The sequence below is a fragment of the Desmodus rotundus genome, chromosome 3 (assembly GCF_022682495.2).
Source record: "Desmodus rotundus isolate HL8 chromosome 3, HLdesRot8A.1, whole genome shotgun sequence".
Classification (NCBI taxonomy): Eukaryota; Metazoa; Chordata; class Mammalia; order Chiroptera; family Phyllostomidae; genus Desmodus; species Desmodus rotundus.
In genome coordinates this window covers 36,846,989-36,865,985 of record NC_071389.1, presented here as the reverse complement: position 1 = coordinate 36,865,985, position 18,997 = coordinate 36,846,989, and the positions used below count along the sequence as shown (strand labels likewise).

The 18,997-nt window shown below is 46.7% G+C and overlaps 1 protein-coding gene across 1 annotated transcript; it reads right to left on the bottom strand.

Moving 5' to 3' along the window:
• Positions 1–1,669: 1,669 nt before the first annotated feature.
• On the bottom strand, positions 1,670–17,546 carry TTC4 (tetratricopeptide repeat domain 4). The gene is made up of 10 exons (XM_053920411.1): positions 17,326–17,546; positions 16,642–16,759; positions 15,488–15,649; positions 13,388–13,465; positions 11,418–11,542; positions 10,305–10,391; positions 8,465–8,679; positions 7,816–7,897; positions 4,794–4,876; positions 1,670–2,724 (listed from the first exon to the last, which is right to left on the bottom strand). The coding sequence occupies exons 1-10, from the start codon at positions 17,434–17,436 to the stop codon at positions 2,631–2,633; spliced, it is 1,155 nt and encodes a 384-aa protein (XP_053776386.1). The 5' UTR covers positions 17,437–17,546; the 3' UTR covers positions 1,670–2,630.
• Between the last annotated feature and the right edge of the window lie 1,451 nt (positions 17,547–18,997).

Below are 18,997 nucleotides of genomic sequence, written 5' to 3'. Positions count from 1 at the left end.
TCCTCATCTGTAAAATGAGGTGGAGGAGGGTCGAGTCCTTGCAGGAGCTCTGACTCAGCTCTGCTAGTATCCCAGACAGGGGCAGGTGACCAGGGTGGTCCCAGGTGAGGGCCCAGCCTACATGCCCAGCTGGAAGCATCTGCACCCCCACCCTGCAAGCCCTGACCCTGACCTGTGGGGTCTGGGGGTGGGGCATACATGTGCCAGTCTTGTGCGGCCTACAGAGACCCATTCTGTGGTCCTGCTTCTAAATCTGTGCCTGATCCACTCTCCTGGAGACCAAAGAGAATGGCAGAGCCCATGGGCGGGGCAGGCAAGAGCATTCCTGGAGGTCTAAGATGCCACACCGGGCTTGAGCTTGGAAATGCCACTGATGCTAGTGAATGCACACGTGGGACCTCAAAACAGGACTTGCTGTATTTTTTTCATTGATCCATTTATCCATCAGCACACTCACTCTCACTGAGTTCCCATGGCCCGGCCTGGGCACTCAGACAAATCCCTATCTGGCCCCTGTCCACTGACAGCTGGCCTTCTGTAAGGTGTAGTGCAGCATCTCTCAAACTCATATTGACAATCTGGGCCGGACTGGGTGGGGGGCGGGGTGCTGTCCTGTGCACTATGGAATGTTTAGCAGCATCCCTGACTTCCATTCACCAGATGCCAGTACCATCCCAAGTTGTGATAATCAAAAATGTCTCTAGACACTGGCAAAGGTCCCTTCAGTGCAACGACCCTGGCCGAGAACCACTGGCTTAGTGTCACCAGTCTGCACAGATGCACACCTGGGTGTTGCTTGAGTTAGGAGCTAGTTACTGAGTAATTACGTGCCAGGCGCTTGACTACGCACTTTGCATGTGGGGCCTGCACAGAAGTGCCACAGACACACCTGTGAGGAGCATGCAGGGAAACATTTTACAGATGAAGCAGGCTCCTAGTGCAGTCCCTCACAGGCACAGCAAGTCAGCAGTCACTAGGCTCCTACTTCTGGTCTAGCACCTTGCCATTCTAAGTCTCTCTTCTCCATGTCTGCCCCCATCCCTCCCTGGAGACGGGCAGGGACTAACAGGAAGGAGAGCAGGAGTCACTGACCCGGCCTGCCAGGAGCCTTATGAAAGGGGTAGGTGATGGGGATGAAGGTCACGTAACGACCCTTGTCAGGTGCATGTTTTTGAATGTATGACCTGCCCTCATCTGTCATATCAACAGCCTCACAGTGCTCCTGGGAGGGGGAAGGGTAATCAGTCTGTTTCACAGAGGAGTGGGGAGGCACACAGGAACCCGCTGTGCCACAGGACAGTGAGGTGGGTGGGGCAGCTGCTACAGCGAGGCCTGCAATGCCTGCTAGGGTTTGCTAACCGAATGGCAGGCCCCTTCCACCGAGTGCTGGGTTCCCACAAAGAGAACCAAGCAGTAGTCTCCAGCTGGGAAGTGAGGGAGAACGGCCTCAGTATGGCTTTAGCCAGGCTTAGGATGGAGGCTGAACTCCAGCTTCCTGGCCAGAAGCTGCATGGTTCTTTGTAAGTATTCCACAGCAAGTTGCCCTTCAAAGACAAGGAAGCACACAGCACAAAACCCCACTTTAGTCATCTCAAGGACAGCAGCTGGTTTCGGTTTAATGATGTATTAGTTAGCTTTGCTGTAGTAACAAACAACCCCCAAGTCTCAGTGCTATTACAACAACAAACATTTATTTCTCACTCAAGTTACAATCAGTGGCTGAAGGGCGGCTGCCTCCATGAACATTCCACATCATGGCTCTTCAGGCGAGTGCACTCCTCCCCAGGGGACAGGGTGGACCCGCAGGAAGTAACATGGCCACAGGTAAGGGCATATAAAACCCTCTAGGCACAAACTATGACAATGATTCAACATGCAAAAAGATTTTCCAGTGTAAAAGGCACAAACCCTAAAATGTGAAAACCGGGGGAGAATGCAGTCCATTGTCCAAGTGCGTCACTGCCCTCCACATTGCAAAGATCGGGAAAACGGGCAAAGCTTTCAGGGGTTCTGGAGGGTCCCAGACTGTAGGTGCGTATAGATACAGAAACAGGACCCGGCGTTCCTGCCCCATCTCTCCCGAAGGCATCTACAGTTATCTCCACAGAGCAACCCTCCATGCTCAGGAAATAACCAGAGGCCAGAGTCTCAGCTTTAATGCCTTAAAATTACATGTGTGGTTTGTGTGTACGTGCAGTTTGAGGGGTAGCTTCTCTAAAGGTTCAGAACGTGAACTTAGGTCACTGGATCCTGAGTCAGGTCAGTGAGTTCTGTGGTAAATGACAGATGGTCCCTTCAGAGATAGAGGCTGGTTACCGCAGCTCACGGTGAGTCCAAGGATGCCATGACCGAGGCACAGGCACAGAGTTTTGTGTCAACAGAGGAGAGTGAGGACCAGTTGAGGCTCAGCACTTTGACCAGAGAAGCTGCAGTTCAGGAAAGTCAGCAGCTCCTCCCTGCCTGAGATGTGAGGAAGGACTGTCCCCGGATGATAGAAAAAAAGGTGCTGGATTCTAGGAGCATGTCCCACTGATTCAGGTAGGCTATACTCCAGGAAGAAGAGGATCAGGGAGGAGGATCAGGGAGGAGGATCAGGGGGAATGGCTCCGCGCCTGGCTCCGTCACTCTACCTACTGCATGTTTCTCCCCCGGAGATAATTTCGAGAGAAAAGAGAGGATTCCACACAGACCAAAAATGTTGGTGTCAGGTCTTTTACAAAGCACCTGGAATCAACAAAACAAAAGAAAGGGGTTAATTGAACTGCAATCTTAATCATCCATGGGCCTTCCCAACGACATCCAAGGTGAAGCTTTGGACTAAGTCAACACTAAAATGCAAGTTTAGCATACTCATAGGGCTGCTTAGAAATCTGGCAAATTAGCATGGCCTTGCTCCCCTCAGAATCTTTGGGCCAGCCCTGTAGCACTGAGTGCCTGTGGCTAAACATGACATGAGACTGTTAGAACAGGCTTTCACTCATTCATTCAATAGTGAATACCCAGGGTAAGCCTGCACGGTGCTGAAAAGTTTGAAAAACAAAAACTATTGTCTCGGCTCTCAAGTCCTGGAGAGAGGGAGATAAATAATCAATTCACCACAGCAAGGCACAAGTGTAGAAGCATTTGTGAGGTACAGCCTTAGGCCAAGGGGTGTGATTCCCTCTATGTGAAGGGGAATCAGGAAAGGCTTCCTGGAAGATGTCATGGCTGAACTTGACTGAGTGCGGAAAGTGGGTCACGATGGGGCCTGGTGGAATAAGGCCAAGCTGTGCAGGCTACCAGAAGGTTTGCTGTTGTTGGACATGAAGCAAACGGAGTGGGGCAGGTTAGAGAAACGGGCAAGGCCTTGGCCCAGGTGGAAGGGTGTTAGAATTACCCAATGGGGCTTGGATTTGGACAGAGAAGCCTGTACTTGGCTCCACCCAATTCAGGGTCTGAAGTTGCTGGAAGCCTGTCCTGGGCAGCCTCTTGCTTATACAAGTCATTTAAAAAGCAATCACTTCCATCAGCATTTATATTTTTTGAGAATCATGAAATTGGTTCTTCTCCACAAATCAGTCCACTTTCTGATTAGATTTCAACCCCCACCCTCTTTTTTTGGAGATGGGGAGAGTGGACCTCAGGCCTTTGAAGAATCTAGGTAACTTGCTAAGAACTGAGAAAATGAACAGCTAAAAGTGTGTCAATAAAATGGAAAGGAGATTTGGAGCCAGAAAAAAAACACTTCCAAGAAAAGTAATTGATCATATTTAAAGCAATCTTTACCTGCCTGCCTGCCAACCCAAAACAGAAGCTTGAAGACCAGCGGGGCACCCCTACTCTGTCAGTCACCACATCACCAATTCCTGCCCAGTCTGCCCCCCAAACCTCTCTCCAATCCAGCCCACCTCAGGCGCCACCATCAGCCAGCACACTTCAAATCTGCTCACTGCTGTGTAAGTTTTACCTAAACCAACAGCCTCTGTGGCCCCATACACCACCGTCAGAATAAAGGCCATGTTCCTCCGGTAGAACATTCGAGGCCTTCACACGTGGCCTTCACCTAGCCCTCCAGCCTCATTCCCCACCACCCCGGCCATCGTCATTCCCCTAACACACGGGGCTCTCTGAGCCTAAATGCAAGAGCATTTGCTTTGCTCAATGATCAGGGAAAACTAATCCAAGACTCAACTTCCACATCCACTGAGAGCATTCCTTTATAGTCCAGAAACACTCCAGGCAACAGAAAGTGACAACTGCCAAATCCAACTGGCTGTGCTGCATGACCGCCCCTGACCCGACCATTCACAGCAGCACTCCGCCTCCTCCTCCCTCCCTCCGCTCTCAAACCCCAAACCCCTGGGAAGTGCACAGGCTGCAGCCGTTACTCCCGTTCTGGAGATGAGCGAATGGCCCGGCAGAGGCAGTGTGTGCTCAGAGTCACACAGCCAGGACTTCAAGAGCCGGTGCTCTTTCCGTATAAAGTATCAGGGGACAAGGCACAACTGGGAGCAGAAGAGCCATCCCAGCTTCTAGGTACAAAAGCCAGGCAGTACCTAGACCAGTCCTCAGACCAGTCCCATTCACTTCTCCCAGTCTGCGGGTGCTGTGGCCGCAGTGCAATGGGCTCAGTCGTCACACTGCCACCTGTTTGACAAACGGCTGGGCCAGTCTCCATGGCTGCCACCTCAGTTTGTGTCCAGGGCAGAAGGCAGGAAGTATGAGACACTGGCAGTGGAATGAGAACCTGGCTGTACCCCTGGCACAGTAGGGGAGCATCTTCCCTGTTCTGTTAGCCCCATGAAGTGACTCACCGGTGGTGCTGTAGCACCTGCCGCAGGGTGCTCTTGGGAGGCACCTGGTACAGCTCTTCCCTCTCCTCATCCTCAAAGTAGACCTGCAAGGTTAACAGAGGAGCAGCAGTCAGATACAAAGAAAGGGCTGCAGCAGCACCAGGCATGTTGAGGCCAAATCCAGGGAAAAGGTACAGAGATGGTGACTATTATTAGCTGAATGCCTCCTGTACAGAGCTGTGGAATATAAAGCACTCAGTCCTCCCCAAGGGTACTAATAAAGGTATTATCAGCCCTGATCACTGTGGCTTAGTTGGTTGGGCATCATCCTGCAAAGCAAAAGGTCTCTGGTTCAATTCCCAGTCAGGGCATGTACCTGGGTTGCGGGTTCAGTCCCTGGTTGGAGTATGTATGAGAGGCAACCGATGGATGGGTGTTTCTCACAATGATGTTTCTCTTCCTCTCTTTCTTCCCACCTTCCCCTCTCTCTAAAATAAATAATCTTTTAAAAATATTTTTTAAAAAGTGTAAAGGTATTATAGGCCTCATTTTCCAAAGATAGAACCAAGGCTCAGAGAGGGGAAATAACTTACCAGTAAAACCCAGCCAGTAAACGGAGGAGCCAAGACTGAAACCCAGGACTATGAGCCTTCCCTTCCCTAATAATTCAGTCCTAGAGCCGTTAGATGTGCAGGGAGAAAGCCAGGATGGCACAGAGCAGGGGTAAAAGGGTGTCCACACAGGGAACAGCCCTGTACAGGTGTCAGAGCCCACTATCTGCACAGGACAGCTGCCGAGCACAAGGGGCGTCCACAGAGCCTAGCCAGTCGAGGAGGGGATCCTTGCTGAGGGCTGGCCAGCCTAAGGCTGAGAAGGGTGTCCTTGTAGGATGGCTGTCAAGAATGGGCCCACGTTGGGTAAGGAGGGTGCCCATGCATGGGGACAGCCTGTATGAGGTGTCAGGGCCCAACCAGGGTGAGAAAGGCAACCGCTAATGGCAGGCAGAGGGCTGCCATGATGAGTGAGAACCCCAGCAGGCTAAGGGGGACATTCGTGCAGGGTGAGGCAGCCACCTACACTGGGGCAGCAGCCTGCCGTGGGAGTCCGAAGTGCAGGTAGGGTGAGGAAGATTCCACACAGGACAGGGGACCGTGGTGATGACAGGAGGGGACTGATCAAACGAGCACACACACGAAGAGTAACAGAAGCCACTATGACAAACACGGAAAGGAAGAAGAGATCCTGTGCTGTCGCATGAGAACTGGAGATCCCTGTGAGACCCCACATTCTCTCTCCCCCCCTCTCACACACACTTACACACGCGCACCCCCATGTAACAGATCCTGGCTTCCAAATACACTTTTCCACTAAAACCACCAGGGTTCCTTGGGAAAAAGTGGTTGATTCCAGAAGTGGGACAAGAAAAGCACAATTTGAGCCTAGAACACCTCATGCCAGACAGCAAGGAAATGCTTAAAAAACGGAAACAAGTCAAAAGGACACAGAAACAAATTTGAAGGGATTCCCACTGGCCAAATCTGAGATAATATGAGCATAACCTAATCACAATAATAATAGATTATAACTCAATGAATAAAACAGGAAACCATAAACCCACTGATACAAAAATTACTATGTTGAAGGTCTGACAAACAACAGGATACGTACACCATTTCGCAGTGCCTCCCTATAAACTACTAGTTACAACGGGAGAAAGATTCCCTTTATATCAGAAGACTGTGACCAGGGGATCAAAGCAAATGCAGTGACGGGACAGACCGAAACCAGGAGCGGCTGACAGGGTGCAACAAGACGCAGTGTCGCCTGTGTGATTTCCCAGTCAGATGCGCATCTGCTCAGGAGAAACAGACAACCCACACTGATGGACTCTGCACAGAACACCTGACCCGTAACCTTCGAAAGCATAAGACCAAGAAAATCGAGGAAAGCTGAGGACCTCCGCAACAGCCTGAAGGAGACTGAAGGGGAGCCCACTGAGTACAGACACAGCGTGGGACTCCGCAGGGTCCGTCTGCGGCACAGAACACCACTGGGTCAGTCTGTAAACACTGGACGGAGTCGAAGGGTGACATGGTACCAGCGCGGTGACCTTCGGCCTTTTAATCTCATGGCACAACATAAACTCACTACTGAAATCACACACACATCTGATCCGACAAAGAAATAGGTATAATTTTGATTCATTCACACTGGATGGCTATTGTTGTTGGCTGTTGTCATTTTTTTCTTTGACAGTCTGAGAGAAAAGAGGTCAGTGCCCCTGACTAAACAGCCAGAGACTGTATGTTTTAAAAATTCTTGTGGCACACCAGTTGAAAATCACTGTCCTAGTACATCAAAGGTAATTTCCTAATTTTGATGGCTGCCTGGGATGATGAAGGAAAATGCCCTTGTGCGTGGGAAACAGAAACAAGCATTCAGGAGTAGTGGGGCATCAGTTGGTATCTTATTCTGAAATGGTGAGAAGACAAATTCTTTGTACTATAGTTTGTAATTATTTTGTTAATCCCAACAACGGAATATTATTCCGCCTCAGAAAGGACATTCTGACTCCTGCTCCAACACGGATGAACCTGGAGGACATTATGCTGAGTGACCCAAGCCAGGCAGAAGGACAAATACTGTGATTCCACTTGTAAGAGGTACCTAAAGCAGTCAAGTTAATAGAGCCAGAAAGTAAAACAGTGGTTTTGAGGGGCTGTGGGTGGGGAAAATAGGGGGTTGTTATTTAGTGGGGACAGTTTCGGTTTGGGGTGATGAAAATGGAGAGGGATGGTGGTGACGGTTGCAAATAATGCGAATGTACTGAATGTTACTGAACTATAGTTAGTAACAATTACATAACTATAATTAAAAAGAGCTAAAATGCTATTTTTATGGTAAATATACAGAACATAAAATTTACCATTTTATGTATCACAAATTACAAAAAAAATTTACCACAATTTTTTTTTAAAAAAAACAATGAAACCCTCACACCCTCAAAAAATCCCATGCAGGAACAAAATACAACTTCTCTTACCTCTAAATTACCAGCGTGGTATTTGTGCTCTAAGTCCCAAGGAGGCAGTTCATCAAACATCTCCAACAGATGATCAATAAACCTAAGGATGTAACATATGTACTTTCTTGGTATCAGTAACTCATGACCTACTTTCGCCAGAGACCAAATCACACAGATATCAAGAATGTATAAAACATGAAACACAATGTAAGTCATTTTCACAACAGTGCCCAAAATGTGTACCACTTGTCCTATTATGACATAGTAATTTTCTTTAAATTTAGGCCTGACTCAAGCTCAACGACATTCCTCGCATTTAGCCACATTGTAAGCATTAACTGTAGGAAATCACATGTTAAAACTGCGAGTTTTATTTTTTTCTAATAAATATACATTTAAATTACTACGCCTGTACTACCTACAACAATGTCCTATCTCACTAGATACACACAAACTCTGTATTAGCCCTGTCATACAATGGTGGGACTGTGTCACTGCAGAGCTAGGTAGCCAAGAGAGAAATCAGCGACAGGATAGAGATTATGCAAATCAGACTGAAACCCTCATACTCTTCTCTTCCCTCTTGAACCAAAACCCACCTGTCCCTCCTGCAGACAGCAGGAAAAGAGCGTGCCAGGGAGACAGAGGTTCTGGGGCAAGGAAGTACCTGGAGTCCTCGTGAAAAGCAGAGATGAAGTCCGACTGGGCATACTCTGGGTACAGGAAGAGCACAGGCCAGCTCAGTCTGCCCTGGTCATCCACACTCGGCCTGGCTCCGTAGGGGTTCTTAATGTTGAGCATGTCCAGGAGTTTACATGGACCTGCTGAGGAGGAATCGTCCTCCTCACCGGCAGCTTCAGGGACTAGATTGACTTTCCTAGCCTGAGTAAAGACAAAAACACCCAGAAACCTTATTGTGTGGAAGGATGCAAACCCATTTCACTTGACCAGGAAACCACAACATTGCAAGCTCCCCGATTCATCTTCATCATCCCTGAGGGATGAGCAGGCATCACGTGTTTACTCAACTCCCCAGACATCCACCACAATAGAGGCGAGCTAGACATGGTTCTCGCCCTCAAGACCTTGCTCATGGTCTGGTGGGGAGAGACCTCCGGGTATGAATACAATATCCAGTAAGAAGTAAAGCTGTGGGACTGCAGACCACGAATAATTAGTCCAACCTGAGGGCTGGAGGTGACTGGGGAATGCTAGGCCTTAAACAAAGACTTTGCAAGGTGGAGGCATAGGAGTGGGGGAGGATGGAAGGGCATTCCACTCCAAGGAACAGCATGTACAAAGAACAGAAAAGACCAAGAGTGTGACGTGTACAAAAATGGCAATGCTTCAGTTTAGCTAGGACATAGAATACTAACATAATGCACGCTGACTTAATCTTGACTGTCTCATGGAAATAAGGATAAATCTAAAGTCTGAACAGTAGAGCTACCTCTTATGTTTGTGAATGGAGATTCCAAAGGCTACAAATAAGAAAATTACATGCAATCAAAATTGCCTTTGATGGCATCTCCTAACAGGGGTTGGCAAACTTCTCCTTGGGTCAGATAAAAATATTTTAGGCTTTGTGGGTCGAATGGTCTATGCTGAAGTTAACTACTGAACTCTGGCATTGCAGTGTTGAAAACAGCCATAGGTAACACGTAACACAGGCAGGGCTGCAGTTTGCTGACCTCTGCTTTAAACCACCGGTAATAGTACACATGGCTGTGCGTACACACTGTCTTTTGAACACTGGTTTCTGAGATGCAGTCAGACTAAAGGAGAGAACCAAAATAAGGTCCGTGTTCAAATGCCTGGGCATCCCAACATTCTACATTTTAGAAAATGACCAAATCCCTGATTGTGAATGATGGAGAATCAGGAGTATTCCATTTTGTTTAACCTGTATGTGTTAACAATATGCTTATTGTGGGGAGGGACAAGTAGAGTGCTTCCTAGCGGTGTGACGTTCTCCAAGTGAACAAGTCACTTAAATGGGTGCATAATTTAACTTGCCCAAGAATGAAACCAAGAGCCTACCCCACTCTCTCACAGCAGGTATTATCTCCCTGGTGAAGACCAAGACCAAGTAAGCCAAGGCTCACCAAGTGACTGGATCACCAGGGAAAAGCAGGGTTTGGATCAGAAACATTCATTTAGAGCAAGGACCTGACTCTGGCCACCAGGAGCTGTGTGAGATTTCTTTACCTCCATGAGACTCCATCCTCATCTAGCAACAGGGGCAAGAAAACCTACCTCAGGATGCTACCGTGAAGATTAAATGATGCTTAATCCATAGCAACTATTCAGTATAGGCTACCTGAGACCAACACGTGTACACAACTGGGAGAGGGGACTGAACTCAGGGAGTCTGACGCCAGAGCCCCTTCATCACAGAGAGAAAATGAACAAATTCATTCAGGCAAAGCATTCCAAGACAGGTTCCCAGAAGGCCTCAGGATGAGTGGATTTAACAAGACTGTAAGAGCCTAGGGTTGAGAACTCACCTTGATGGCCTGGAGTAAAGCTTCATTCGTGTTCTGCTCCTTCTTTTCTTTCAGCTTTGCTTTCCTCATATCCCTCTCTTCAGTTCGCTGAAAGTGAAATTCAGATCCATCAGCTCTAGGGAATTTGCTTCCTCTTGTTACCCCGGCCTGTTCCTAAATTACTCCCTTGTCTCTACCCAATCCAGGCTCCTGTGTCAAGGGATGCCAGTGGCCAAATTCATTTACATGGAATGAATCATGCCGATGATGATATTCCTTGGGGCATCCCACTGGAGTCTTGGTCTCTCTTCACCTTTATTTTTTTCTTTCTGTGCCTCAAACTGGGTAATCTCAAGTTCTGCTGTTGAGACCCTTAGTGAATTTGTCATTTCAATTATTGTACTTTTCAACTATAGTATTTTTAGTTAGTTCTTTTTTATTGTTTTTCTTTATTGATAGTCTCTGTGGTGAGACATTATCATATTCTTTTTAGTTCTTCAGACATTGTTTCTTTTCATTCTTAGAACATACTTAAAAGAGCTGGTTTAAAGTCTTTGACTTATAAAGTCCCATGTCCAGGCTTCCTTAGGGACAATTTCTATTGAAATTTTTTTTTCTGTGTATGGTTATTCTTTCTTCTTTCTTTGCATGTCTTGTAGTTTTTTGCTGAAAACTGGATTATTTTAAATATAATGTGGCAACTCTGGAAATCAAATTCTCTGTCCCTTCTACCCCATCCCCACCCCCCAATCAGTGTTTGTTGTTGCTGCTGTTATTTAGTGACTTTTCTGGACTAATTCTGTAAGTGACCACTAAAGTCTCCAATCAGTTAGCTCAGTGGTCAGCTGATACCTGGACAGATTTCCCTAAATGCCTGAAGCTGGTGGCTCCGTGTGCTGGATCTTTCAGGGGACCTGCCTGACGAGGGTCTGTTGGCCTGGACATCATGACTGATGATGGCCTGCCTGGGCAGCTCTCCGGGGGCTCAGACATCTTGGTTAGAATTGTTGGCACTTGGATTTTATTTTTAAAGAAGAAAAAGTTTACAATGACCAAAAGATACAACGCTGAAGAATGCTAATTAATGCATTAATGCTAATTAAATGCCACATGGCTGCTGATTTTGCCACCAACCTTTAGTTTGTCTGCTTTAGCCCTCACTTCCAAAAGCGTCTTCTCTTTGGCATCTATCTGCAGCCCGTCATCGCACCAGTTCACAGCCTCAGCATAGTTTTTCAGTTCCAGATGGCATAAGGCACCTGCAGAACCCAGAACCCTTTAGATCAATGGAAACATGCGTGGGAAGAGCCCCCTTAAGGAGGAACCCCCATCTCCACTAACTACCAGCCAGCACCCTGTAGGTTAAACAGATAAAGCCCCTTGTACTGCATTCCCAAGACAAGGAAGACTGTTTTTTGTATCTTAGATCATTAAGCTCCCTAGTGCCCTCAGCTCAAAACTCCTGTGAGCCTCCCTAGTCTTAAGGACCCTCAAAGTAGGGGAGGCTACAGCTTAGTGGCAAAAAGCACAGGCCTTGGAATCAGACGGATCTGGGCTGGAAATGTGGCTCTGTCATTTACCAACTAGGCATTAGACAAAGGACTGATCATCTCTGAGCTTCAGGATCTTATGAGAAGAATGAAGCCCATCTCATGTGATTTTTCTAAGTGGAGCCTGAAAGCAGAATTCACTTCAGCCATTAATCAAGCAGTGGCAAGACCAAAGACATTAGGTCTCTCCTAAAATTGTTCTTGATGGCTACCAGTTTAAGCTGCCTCTTCCTTAATCACGCTCAAAGTTCTCCAGTTAGCCTCTTTGGGCTTTCCACAAAATCTCAAAATATGAGAACTCTAAGTGCTTAAGTATCAACAGAATCCAACCTCATCTTTCAAAGGTGAACAAACTGATACGCAAAATAGGTGTCTTTCCAAGGTCCTGTAGTAAGGTCAAACTGACAATTCAATTGAGGATTAGAGACTTCCAGCCTGAGGCCAATTCCACAGGACCACACTCAATTTACTTGCCAATCTTTGTTCAGTACCTTCTTTCCCTATGAGGAACATGGATCTACTTACGACCCCAACCATAAATATCTTCTTCAGATGAACTTGGATAAAGCACTTTTAAGTTGCACCATGGGGATACAGGAAAAATTAACATTTAAGGAATAAATTAAAGTTTGCAGTGCACCTTTAAACTTCTCAAAGTGAAGTATAAAATAAGAGCACTATTATTACACAGAAAGGTCAGACTACAAGAGAAAAAATAACCTGGGGACATCTCAGCATCACAGGTATCAGCACAGGTCGCATAACTTTCCTTTTAATTTACATTAACATGGCATTTGAAGAGCTCACCTCTCAATCAACAAAAAAAAATTTTTAATCCTCATCCAAGGACATGCTCATTGATTTCAGAGAGAGAGGGGAAGGGAGGGAGAGAGGGAAAGAAACACTGATGTGAGAGAGAAACAGCAATCAGTTGCCTCTTGTACATGCCCTGACTGGGAACAGAACCTGTGACCTTCCTGTTTACAGAATGACACTCCGACCAACTGCCACACTGGCCAGGGCTCAATCAAAAATTGGGAAAAAAATTAGAATGTGGCTTTGGAACTGCTTTATTTTAATTAATTTTATTCTTTACTAATTTGAAATGAAAAATTTCTGTTTCTCTACAAATTCTTAAAACACAAAGGGCTATTTTATTCTCTGGGGAATGCTTTTAAAAATGGCATGTTGTTACTGATAAAGAGCAGGAAAACTTAACATTAAGGTTGCAAAAATAAAGTGCCTTCATCAGTCCCTTGGCTTCTTAATATCAAAGCTTACAATGTCTGCCCTGGCTGGTGCGGCTCGGCCTATGAACCAAAGGGTCGCTGGTTCAATTCCCAGTCAGGGCACATGCCTGGGTTGCAGGCCAGATCCCCAGTAGGGGGTGTATGAAAGGAAAACACACGCTGATGTTTCTCCCTCCCTCGCTCTCTAAAAATAAATTTAAAATTTTTTTTTTAATTAAAAAAAAAAGCTTACAATGTCTCAACTTTTGGTACAGTGCACGCTAACTTTTCCTTCCTTACAACTCTGCAGTTCTACAAGACTTACCTCTTACTATTGCTTTGAGGTGGCAGGGTTTTCGCTTTCTGGCAGCCATCACATCATTGAGAGCCGAACGAATATTGCCTAATGAGACACCATTTAGTAAAACAAGGAACAAGTTTTAAGATCAGAATATTTCAAAATTTTGTGCATAGAGACAAAAACACTCTTGTATAATCTTGGATAAATATAAATCAGAAAAACTGTTTTTAGAAAAACACATACAACTGTGCTCATCAAAAGCCTTAGAAATATGCCCTGGCTGGTATGGCTCAGTGGACTGAGTGCCAGCTGGAGAACCAAAGTGTCCCTGTGTCGATTCCCAGCCAGGGCACATTCCTGTGTTGCAGGCCAGGTCCCCAGCTAGGGGCACATGCACAAGAGGCAACCACACATTAATGTTTCTCTCCCCCCTCTTTCTCCCTCCCTTCCCTCTAAAAATAAATAGGTATTTTTTTTTAAAGCCTTAGAAATATTTATAACATTAGGCAACCAATCTACAGAACTATAGATGGCTAGCTAATAGGCTCATGGAAAGATGCTCAACATCATGAATGATTAGAGGAATTAAAATTAACATGAAATTGGTAAAGACATACAATATCCAGACATGGGAAAAGGGCACTCCAATGGTAAATTAGAAAGCAGATTAGTACATTGTGATCCAACAATACTCTTCTAAGAATTTATCCTACCTTACATAGCTGCTATGAGGTCAAGAGGGATAAGAAATGTAAAAGTGCTTTGTAAGCCCTACCAGTGACATAAATTAAGGAATGGCTCTCACTATTATGCATCTGCTCCTCTGGTGTCCTGCAAACACACGTCTTTTTCTTGCAAGGTGCTTATTCTTATTAGCCCTACAAATGGCATCCCTAAGTTCCCCAAGGAAAGGAACTATGTAGCTCTTGTTCACAGTGCAGTGCCTAGCACACAGTAAAAGTTAGGTCTTACGCATCTCTGTGATGCCAGTACCTGGCACAGAATACTGTCCCCTGAATGAAGCAAATGTATTCCTCCAGAAATGAGAAGACTGGGTTTCTAGTTCCAGGTCCAGGCTTTAACCAAAGGGTCCCTCTCTCCGGGCCTATGCAAAATGAAGGCACTGGCAGCCCAAAGAAGCCCTGAAGTGCTATACCACTCTTATTTTTTAGAATTTTATAATGCATCACCTAAACAGAAAATGGGTGGAGCAGATGATGGTTGAGAAGAAACTCTTCTCAAATGGTGATGAGTGCCCACAGACTCATCCCAGCTGGACTGCAAGGCTTATTCTCTCCCAGCCCCTCAGAATGCCTAGGGTCCTTCCCAGGTCCTCTCTAAACTCTGTGATAAGAAACATGGGTTTAAAATGACCAAGACTAGTCACCAGTAAATAATGTTTCCCAAAGTCACATCTGCAGATTCAGTTCAAACTTCTGCCTTCAGTGTTCCAGCAGCACCCAGTACACACAGGTTTGTCCTAATTCTTGAGGACAACCTGGTTACCCACCGGAGCATGACAGATGCTGCGTGCTGATTGTCACCTGAAGAGATGGTTTACAAAACTCAAGAATCAGTGTAAGGTTCTTTGCTGTAGGTTATCTGAGTCCTTAACATATCAGTGTGCACTGCAAATCCCTCACGAAGCAGCACTTTCCAAACTTACTTGTCCAAAGAATATCTCTTATTTCAAGAGTTCCACAGAATACTCTGAGAAATCCTCCCTTAGATAATATAGTTTCTCTCACACGAAGTTCTCTATTACCTTAATCCTTCTACAATGGCATCCTTGAGAAGGCTGGGGAGGGGGGAAGGGAAGAACGGGACTTTTTTTCAGAAAATAGAAGCACTGGGGCTAAAAAAAGAATCCCAGATCATACCAACTCGTATATTAAGGTATTTGACGTCACTCATTTGGTTCAGAGAGCAAAAATTATGCAATCTATCTAGTTTCCCTTTTCACCAAGTCTACCTGGAAGATCAGAGCTCAATTAGAGTAAATAAACCTAGGTATCTGGGATAAGCAGCTCTTCTTCCTGACATTCTCAAACTCTCCACTGGCCATCAAAATGGCTTTATTCTAAGTTAGCTCTTTAGAAAACATTCAATAATGGAATAAATTACCCAGATAGTACTGTGCTGCTGCCCGGTTGGTATGAAGAACAGCATTCAGATTAGGGTCTGCGCACTTCCTCTTTAAGCCTTCAGTGTACGAAGTCACAGCCTTTTTATAGTCTTTTTCTTTGAAGTAATCATTGCCCTCATTTTTATACATCCTGGCTTGTTCTGAAAAGAAAAGAAGAAATAATCAGTATTTCCTATTTTTTCTTTTTTTCCTGTTATTTGCTAATTTTTAATAGGCTCATTAAAAATATTCTAAATCATGCAATAATGAAACATAATAAACCAAAAAGAAACCAATAGGGAAACAAAACCCAAAAAGCACAATAAACCTCGGTATTAAAAGGGAGAAACAAAGTCATGTGTACTTAGTGCTACCATCAATTCCAAGTACCTTACAAGGTAGATTATTAAGTGCTTACAAAGAAGGAAGCATGCAGGAAAAAAAGCATACTTACCCTAGCTTTTAAAGAACTTTTTTTTTTTTTTTTACTGAAGAAATGGGGGCAGGGCAGAATTATACGTCTGCTTTTGCTTGTTATTTTATTCCCTGGAACAGAAAGTCCATCCTCACCCTAGTAAGAGCCTATAAAATTGTTAAGATTCCGTTCAAATTCTGCCTGTGTTCCAGCAGCACCCAGCGTACAGCTACATGTTGGCACCTGCCTATCGCACAGGTTTGTCCTGAGTCTTAGGACAGTGTGGTTACCCCCTGGAACATGACGTTTGAAGGCAGCCTTCTTCATCCCTGTACCCCTAATGCCTAGCATTTAGTGGGCATCTGAAACACTGGATGTGGAATAAACAGTGACAGGTTATCTCAGGCTAACTACCACTTGTTATAAATCAGAACGGCGACTCACTTTTTTTTTTTTTTTTTTAAATCCTCACCCCAGGACATGCTTACTGATTATGTAGAGAGGGGAAGTGGGGGAGACAGACACTGGTGAGAGAAACATCCATCCGCTGCCTCTCACGCAGGCCCGAATTGGGCCGACCCCACAACCTAGGCATGTGCCCTGGCTGGGAATGGAACCAGAGACCCTCCGTTTATGGGACACCGCTCCAACCCAGCCACACAGCCAGGGCCACAGCGACTCACTCTTCACCTCAATTCAACGGAGAGACAGAAGAAACGTTAGAGTCATGGAAGATACCTTCTGGAGAGCGCTCGTCATCAAAAATAATTGACTGGAGGCAAGCCAAGTCAGGATTCTTCAAGGGGTCAATTTCTGATGGTGCTTTCGTCATAAATAGAGGGATCTTTTCAAATTCCTAGAGATTGTTAAGACAAGAATTAACTATACAAATGGGATTTGCCACTGAGTAGATCCAAGTCTCTACATCAAAATTTTTTATCATTTGCAAAAAATCATGATTGGCTATATCACTCCCTATCCAGGCCTCAGTTTCCCACCTATAAAATGAGAACGTAGAAATAACGATCTCTAAAGATTCTTTCAGTTACGACATTCTTACGAAAGTAGTCATCATTATTCGCTGAGAGCTAAATGTTCCTTCGTCTTCGCCACAACCCTATGAGATTCGCACTATAGTTAGGGCAACTTTACAGATCCAAGAGACGGTTTGGGGAAGTTAAGCAACCGACCCTGTATCTGAGCCAGTGAGTGGTGGAGTCACGTGTCTGACTCCCAAACCTGTACCCCTAAATGTACGGACAGATTAAGAAGACCCTAAATCCCTCCTGGCCGGTTAACATTCGAGTGGAAACCACGTGTCTGATAGCGGAGTCAGGGATCCGGGGGATGAGGGAGCCGCCGAAATACGCAAGACGCCCCCATATACCTGAGGAGCCCCCCCCCCCCGCCCCCAGCGCCTACCTCTTCCCACTGGTCCTCGTGGAAGCGGCCACTGTAACATGGGCCCTGGAAATTTTCCACGAACGAGCCCAGAGACAGGTCACACAAGCGCTCCAGCTCGGGTAGTTCCATGGCGGCTCCTAAACCTTCTCGCCAAAGCCCGCGCTCCCGGCGCCGTGAACTGTGCGTAAGCTTCCGGTGGCGCCGGCGCCCTTCCCTAAATCCTCCGCGCGGCGTCGGCGTGGGCTCGCTCGTCCGACGTTCCGCGATACTGGGGCGGGGCCGACCCCGCTCCAACCGGCCCACCCCGACGAGCACCTGTCCCGCCCAGCCCAGTCCCGCCCTCCCCTCGGTCTCAGCCCCGCCCCCACCATGTTTTTAAAGTGGTGGATAAATCCAGCTTTCCCCCCCGCCCCCACGCCCCACTCTCATTTCATTCGCTCGTCTGGTCAGCCAGCGAACACGAATTACCTAAGCTCCTCCTTGGGTTCCAGGCCTGTTGTGCAGTGATGGGCAAAGCAGATAAAATCCCAGCCCTTTAGGAGTTCGTAAGGTAGTGAGGAGGCAGACAATAAACAAAGAAGATGTGCGAGTTTGTCAGGTGGTAGCAAGAGCTACGGGAGTAAACTTAAATCGGTGGACAGGCATTCCAGCAAAGAAAGCCTGGAGTGGCCAGGGTGTGTATGTTGGGGGGAAGAGTAGGGGAGAGGATTCCTGGTGGAGCCGGAGCCCCAGCGAGGGGAGCTTGGGGGATGGGGTGCTGGAGCAGAATGAGGAAGAAGAAATTGAGGTGGGAGGGATAATGGGTCTGATTCTGAGGACTGGGATTTTCCTCAGAGCAATGGGACCTTCTGGAGAGTTTGGGGGAAAGAAGTGATATAATCAGAGAAGTCTATTTCTGAGATTAACCACACCCTTTGCCCACACAGCTGAGATGGAATAAGGCCTCCAGGCCAGGTGAGCCTTTCAGCAGACACTGGATTAGGCGGCAAATGACTGCCAGGCCTGCATTGGGTGCTACAGCCTCAGGGAGCCCACAGTCTGGTCTAGAAGGAAAGGCAGCCAGGCACAGACCAGGGGGTATCGGGGCTGCTCACAGGTCTACACAGAGGAATGTTCCCTGAGTTGAGGCAGAATAGTAAGAAGCTAGGGAAATTCCTTCTCAAGTAGAAAGGGGAAACACATAGCTGAACAAACTGGCCAAGCAATTCAGAGCAAGATACAGACGGTCACCTCCCTAGAGATAACATCTAGGCTTCAGTTGTATCTCAGCTCCAGGCCCAAAAAAGCCGCAAAACCAGGTGGGCAATGCCAGGTCCAGCTGCTGTGACTAATGACACCCCTGCCCTGGTGCTGACTAATCAGTGGAGACCACAACCCTGAAAGGATGCACCTGGAAAAGCTGATGAACATTCTATCAAGGTCTCCCCTAAGACCTCCCTTAAACTCTGAGCCTTTAAAAACCCTGGAAACAGAGGACCCAGCATTCATTATCCCTCCAGGGAGCACACCCGCACCTTCCCCTTCCCCCTCTTCTTTCTCCAAAGGCATGCATCTCCTGAACTCCAAGGGTCCCCTTGAGACTTGCAACCAGGGGAGCAATGGGCAGCGGCAGCTTGTCCTGGGCTAACCCCCTGACCCTGTTTCCAAGGCCCCCTTTTCTCTGACTTCCCAGTGAGCTGACAGCAGCTTC

Bases quoted from the DNA above. Each gene is read 5' to 3' on its own strand.
- TTC4 (XM_053920411.1), bottom strand. From the start codon at position 17,436: ATGGAACTACCCGAGCTGGAGCGCTTGTGTGACCTGTCTCTGGGCTCG. The intron at 15,650-16,641 runs GTATCTTCCATG...TTTTCTTTTCAG, and splicing joins TGACGAGCGCTCTCCAGAAG to AACAAGCCAGGATGTATAAA. The intron at 11,543-13,387 runs GTAAGTCTTGTA...TGGGTTCTGCAG, and splicing joins CCTCAAAGCAATAGTAAGAG to GTGCCTTATGCCATCTGGAA.